This window comes from Rhinolophus hipposideros (assembly GCF_964194185.1).
Source record: "Rhinolophus hipposideros genome assembly, chromosome: 3".
Taxonomy (NCBI): Eukaryota; Metazoa; Chordata; class Mammalia; order Chiroptera; family Rhinolophidae; genus Rhinolophus; species Rhinolophus hipposideros.
Window position 1 is genome coordinate 41,245,114 of NC_138049.1, and position 6,000 is coordinate 41,251,113.

General features: G+C 38.0%; 1 protein-coding gene across 1 annotated transcript in view; it reads left to right on the top strand.

Annotated features, from left to right (window-relative positions):
* TRAPPC3L (trafficking protein particle complex subunit 3L) overlaps window positions 1–4,600 on the top strand; it is a gene marked incomplete at its 3' end in the record, with an annotated part of 36,810 nt that extends 32,210 nt beyond the window's left edge. Inside the window, exons 4-5 of the mRNA XM_081038000.1 lie at window positions 1,127–1,312; window positions 4,481–4,600. Of these exons, the coding sequence (XP_080894126.1) occupies window positions 1,127–1,312; window positions 4,481–4,600 (306 nt within the window). The remainder of the gene's footprint in view (window positions 1–1,126; window positions 1,313–4,480) is intronic.
* Between the last annotated feature and the right edge of the window lie 1,400 nt (window positions 4,601–6,000).

Genomic DNA, 6,000 nt, shown 5'->3' on the forward strand with positions numbered 1-6,000 from the left:
CTGATTATGCCATTGCACTTATTTGTTTAATATCTGTAGCACTTTTTTGAATATGAGCTATTATAAAACAGGAACTACATTTTATTAACTTTTGTATTCTGGGTCTAAACATGGTGTCAAACACAGAATGCATGCTCATTCAACAATATTTTTTCAAATAGTTATTGAACTCCCACTGTGTGCCAGGTACTGTGCTACAGTACTCACTGAGTAATGAATGAATGAATGAATGAATGAATGAATGAATGAATGAATGAAGAACGTTTCAGTACTTCTAATTAGAAATAATTTAGGGAAATTGTTTCCATTTCTCTCCTACACTGGTGTTAATTTTAAAATTAAATGAATTACGGCATGTAAAAGTGACAACGTCATGCTGACAAATTTCCATTAATAAATTTCAAATTCCAGGACTGTGCACTTGTGAAAAGAAAATTCCTTGAACTAGGAGTCAAGCAACTGCTATAGTACAGCCTTGGCTATGTCATTTTACTTCTCTGCTTCCCAGTGTACTTTCCTCCATTTCTACATTGTAAAATGTTTGAAGTCCTGTAAAGCAGGACACTTTTTTGAGAAGTTGCTTTATGACTCACTTATGTGTCTTCCACCACTACCGCTTGCTCCCTCTCAGAGACTTGTCATCCTCTGTGATATGACTCTCTCCACTTCCCAAAACACACCCTTGGGTCTAACCTTCCCATAGCATCCTCTGCTCTCTCACATTTGGATTGTGTCCTGGGTACCTTGTAATTCAAGATCTTGTCTTTTACTAGGGCTTAATGTGACAAATACACTAATGTGTTGATATTTTAATTTCCCACCCTCCTAAAAGATATTTATTTTGGGGGAAAAAATTTTTGGAAATAATGCTCTGTTTCATAAGCCATACATACTGTTTCCATAGAAAACTAGCCCCTTAAGATGTTCCATAAAAATAAAAGTGTTTTCAGACTTGCACAAGTCCTAGGCTCAGATGTTTCCAAGCTAAGCGTGAACCCAGACTTCATAAGAACGGATTCCATGTACTTAACCATTGTGCTGTACCGCCTGGGAGAGGGCATTTGGGGGCCCTATTCATAGATGTTTGTTCTAGACAGTTTTAGTAATTTTTCCCCCTCTTTGTTAGGTTGCTTTCAAGATGTATTTGGGAATTACACCCAGTGTGACCTGTAACAACTCAAGCAGAAATGAATTTTCCCTGATTCTAGACAAGAACCCTCTGGTGGAGTTTGTGGAAGAGCTCCCTCCTGGGCGATCTTCTCTGTGCTACTGCAATTTACTCTGTGGGATAATCAGAGGTGCCCTGGAAATGGTAAAGCAAAAACTTCATTTTGCTGGAATTATTCATTATCTAGTGCTGGGTAACAAATTACCCCAGAATATAGCAGCTTAAAACAAACAAACAAAAAACGTTTACTATCTCACCGTTTCTAAGGATCAGAAGTCTGATCCTTGGCTGGGTGGTTGTGGCTCTGGCTGAGAGCTTTTCACAGCTTAATACACATGCAGTCAAGCTGTTGGTCGGGGCTGCAGTCTCTGAAGACTCAGCTGAGGCTAGAGAATCCCCTTCCAAGTTCACTCACATAGCCTCATTGCCTAGCTGGCAGTTGGCTAGAGGCATCATGAAGTTCATGGCCATATAGGCTTATCTGTAGATCTAATCACAACAGGTGTTGCCAGCCCTGGTGCAAAGTGGGCAGGGACTACCCGAGGGTGAGAATAACAGGAGGCAGGGATCATTGCATGCCATTTTGGAGATTGGCTTCCACACCTGAATTATTTATTGATTTTACTAAGGCAATTATTAGCATCTGCTAAGAGTTAGGCACTAAACTTACAAAGATGAACAAGACACAGTTGCTGCCCTTCCAGAATCTTCTGTTCTATAGAGAAATCAGATGTGTAAAGAAGTGTGATTAAGGGTTATGGGAAGACCTGGGTTGGTTTGGGTGAGGGGGCACGAAAGACTTCCTAGAGAAACTCTGATCTGGCATTGAAGGATTAGATAGGAGTTAGGTGAAGGCCATGGGGTAAAGGGAGCAGGGAAAATAACATTCCAAGTAAAATAATATTCCAGCATGTCCAAAGGCACAAAAAGAATATTTCACTCAAGGAACAAGAAACTTGAATTAGTTCAGTATGATTGACATGTACACTGAAAGAGGCATTGTCATGAGAAAGATTTAAATTCTTTACAGAGGCCTGATTTAAAAAGGGGGTGGGGATTCATATGATAAGTTGGGAATTTCTATTTTTATATTGAAAACCGCAGCAATACGTAAACAGGTTTATAAACAGGGCAATGATATTTTGAACTTTGTGTCTTAGGAATTTCACTCCTTTGTCAACAAAATGAAAGTATCCTGGAGGGGACAGTGCTGGAGGGAGGGAGAGAGCAGTTAGGAAGTTGATGATGGTAACCTCAAGAGAAAAAGAAAAAACAGAAAAGCCCTGACAAAAGGAGTGGATAGGAAAAGATCAATTTGAGCAACATTAAGAAGGCAGAACAGATTTACAACTCGGTTATCAGCTGACTGAAAGGAGCAAGACTGGGAAAAAAGATTCAGGAATTATTTTCAGGTTTCTGAGCAATCCATAGGGATTAATCAAGAAAGCAAAACCAGGAGAAGTACATTTGGGTTTGGGAAAGACAACACAGAGTTCAGTTTGGAACTGCTGGTATTGCGGTGTCTAATACACACATGATGGTATCCGCTAAGCAGTTGTTACATGTCTGGAAGTACAGGGAAATGTGAACTGAAGAGGCACTGGAACTCTGAAAGAATGTCTAGAGAGAGTGTAAAGAGAAAAAGAAGTCACAGGTGGAATCCTAGTAAGCAATAAAACGTAATGAGTAAGTTAAACAGAGAATATAAAGGCTGTAAAGGATACCTAGAAGGAGCAACCTAGAAGAAAATCAGTCCATCAAAGACTAATAAGCCAACAGCAGCTTAGGCAAAGGTAATAATCAACAGTCTCATTTTCCCAAAACCTTAGCTATTTAGAATAGTGGGACCAGACAGTAGCCAAAGGCTAGACATGTGTTGACCAACCAATAATGAGGCTTCATATAATTTTTAATTATTTGTGCTAGTCAGGGGACGGGTATAGTAACAGGTAATCCAAATGAGTAAAACAATAGAAATAATGTTTATTCACACAGATTGGCCATACTTCTACCCTACCACTATTTTTAGGCTTGTTCTGCAATCAATGGCCATGAAATTAAGAAAGGGGAAGGAAAGAGTTCTGGGAGTTTATGGGATGAACCATAAAACAAAGTCAAAAATAGGATAAAGAAGTCTCCATCTTGCACGGATAACAATTGATTATATATGCTGAATGACAAATCGGTATCAGGCTTCATGTGGCCCCAAATATCCAAATAGTTTCAATGTAGTCTCCTTGTTATTTTAGTTGACATTATGTTAAGTTTTGACAAAGACAAAAAGGATCTTATAGGAAAAAATGAGGGTGTCTATCTTCGATATTTCAAAGTTGAGTGGTGGGCATCACAAAGGCATGGGTTTTACACCCTGTATGAGCCAGATAACTTAGCACACTAAGGTCTATGGTTTAATAAATCCAGGCTGGGTGGGCAAGGAATTCTTAATGTGAGAGGGGAGTGAGTCAGATAAAATTCAATAAATATTAATTAATTGCCTACTAGACCTGGGATTTTCCACTGATTATTTGCTTTTATTAGGTACTTTCCTTTTTTATCTTATTCACCCTGATGACTTAAAATAGCTGAGCAGTATTCTATTGTGGGTAGGTCAGCAATAACCGGCTGTTCTTACATGAATACATTTCAATGAATAGAGAAGTAAACCCTAAGGACTGACTTCAATGTCTGGGAAATGGGATATGCTTTACAGAGGAAAAGAAGGCCTGGGTATCAAATATTCATGTTTATAATTTCAATCTTTAATTTTATATTCATAATTTATTTAGTTGATGTTTTTTTCAAAACTCTCAAAGCCATAAGTGATTGCTAAATGTTGTTAGGACAAATGATGATGCTATTTAGCTAATGACAGAATGACTTAGGCAAGTGAGTTGGAGAGGACTGTTTATGAATTCATTTATCCTTGGAAGTTCTGCTTGCAAGGTATCTTGGGTCAAAGCCATCTTTGAGTTGGGAATTTGTGTCCTTCTTGAGATGAATCCAGAGGTCAGCCTTGTGAGCAAAACTTGGCATGGGCCCACATCTCTGGGCTGGCCATGGAGCCATCCAAGTTGGGCCTGGTCTGGACCACCCTTTCCTTTTCAGACTCACATCACAGAGCTGACACATAGCCAGGCCATCTGGCGGACACACAGTAAAGGGCCCTTCAACCATAGAGCAAGCTCTTTTTTATCATTCCACAAGGAAAGTCAGCTTCTTATGGGGTAAATCAAGCTGAAAAAAGAGGCAGAAAAATGTAGCAAGTTTTCTACCCTGAATGATGCAGACCTGTTTTTTTTTCTTCTTTCCTAGGTTCATTTGGCTGCTGATGTTACATTCTTGCAAGACAGACTAAAAGGCGACAGTGTGACAGAAATAGGAATAACATTTCTGAAAAAGCTAGAGGAGAAAAAATACAGACGGAAAAAATGAAGAACAGCATGCAAAATGCCACAGGCTGGCTAATTGAGCTAAACATATACAGCCATTGAAATTTTGAATGCTTAATAGCATGGGCTTTAAAAGGCTTATAAATCTGCCAGAGATTTAAAGTACAGGGCTCTAGTATATAAAGCTATTTTTTTTCCTTTTGCTTATAAATCACACATTTTCAATTTCATGTCAAGATTTCAATTACAAATAACTCCTTATAAGATAGCAAGCATGAATTGCACATATTACGTAGTCTAGCCTAAGAGGTCTAGTCATTTCATTTATTTATGGTAACAGAAAAAAAGTGTCACCTATATAGGTAATGTATTTATCTCTTCTCAATGGAAAAGTGGAGGAAATAATACAACATAGAGTTCACTATATTTAGTTTCTAGATACCGTACATTGCATTCTCTATAGAAACAGTTCTATTTGCAGCAATCTTCCATATATTTGAAAAACTATAGATGTCATTTTTCTCATATATTGCCTTGGCATACTGCTTCAGCCTCCTGAAGCGATTCTTGACTTGTAATCAACAAGGCAAGATATTTATTTGGATGCCAGTTCTGAAATATTTAAAAACAACATTTGATTTTAATTCATTTAATTTAATTTTTAGGTAGCTGGCATTCACCAACTTTTTTTTCCTTTTCTCATGAAATATTGGTGATGGTGAGGTCAGAAAATCTCTAAAATGAGAGGTGAATAATGTTCTTTGAGAATACTGTCTTATCTCAACGCTTATTCAGTTAGAATTTTTATTGCCATTTTTATCCCCTAAAAACTTCACAAAGTATATTTTGTCCGTGACCAGAATATATTTAAAATTCAGAATGTACTGGATGAAATAAACAGTATTCTTTGCCAGACCATCAGCATACAAGGGCAGCCTATACGGCAGTCCAGAATCTACTGGATTCTGCAGAGAACTCAAATTAAAAGTTACAGTTAGTAACACCACCAGTTAAAATGGGTGTAAGTGACATGGTAGTGATAGACTTTAACTAGAACTCAAGAGCCTCAAGGTACAGTCCTGGTTCTGTTTCTAGGGGCTTCAGCTGATGCTGACTAGTGACTGATCGTGGGTAAGACGCAATACCTATCTAAGGTGTATAATCTATCTTTCTCTCTCTCTCTTTGTAAAATGAGTGGATAGGATATGATAACTATCTAAAATTATACAAATGCGTTTAAATGACATCAATAACAGCTGAAATTCCACATTTTTAGACTTTAAGAGACTATGGGAAATTGTTCATTCCCCACCTACTCCACTGTCTCTTTAAAAGGACGTTGCCGTAGGTATTAAGGACCAAATAGGACCACTGGGGCAGGTGTAGCATCAATGGAAGGAACTTCAAACCAGTTCCACACAAGACCAGGAATAGAATCTGGAA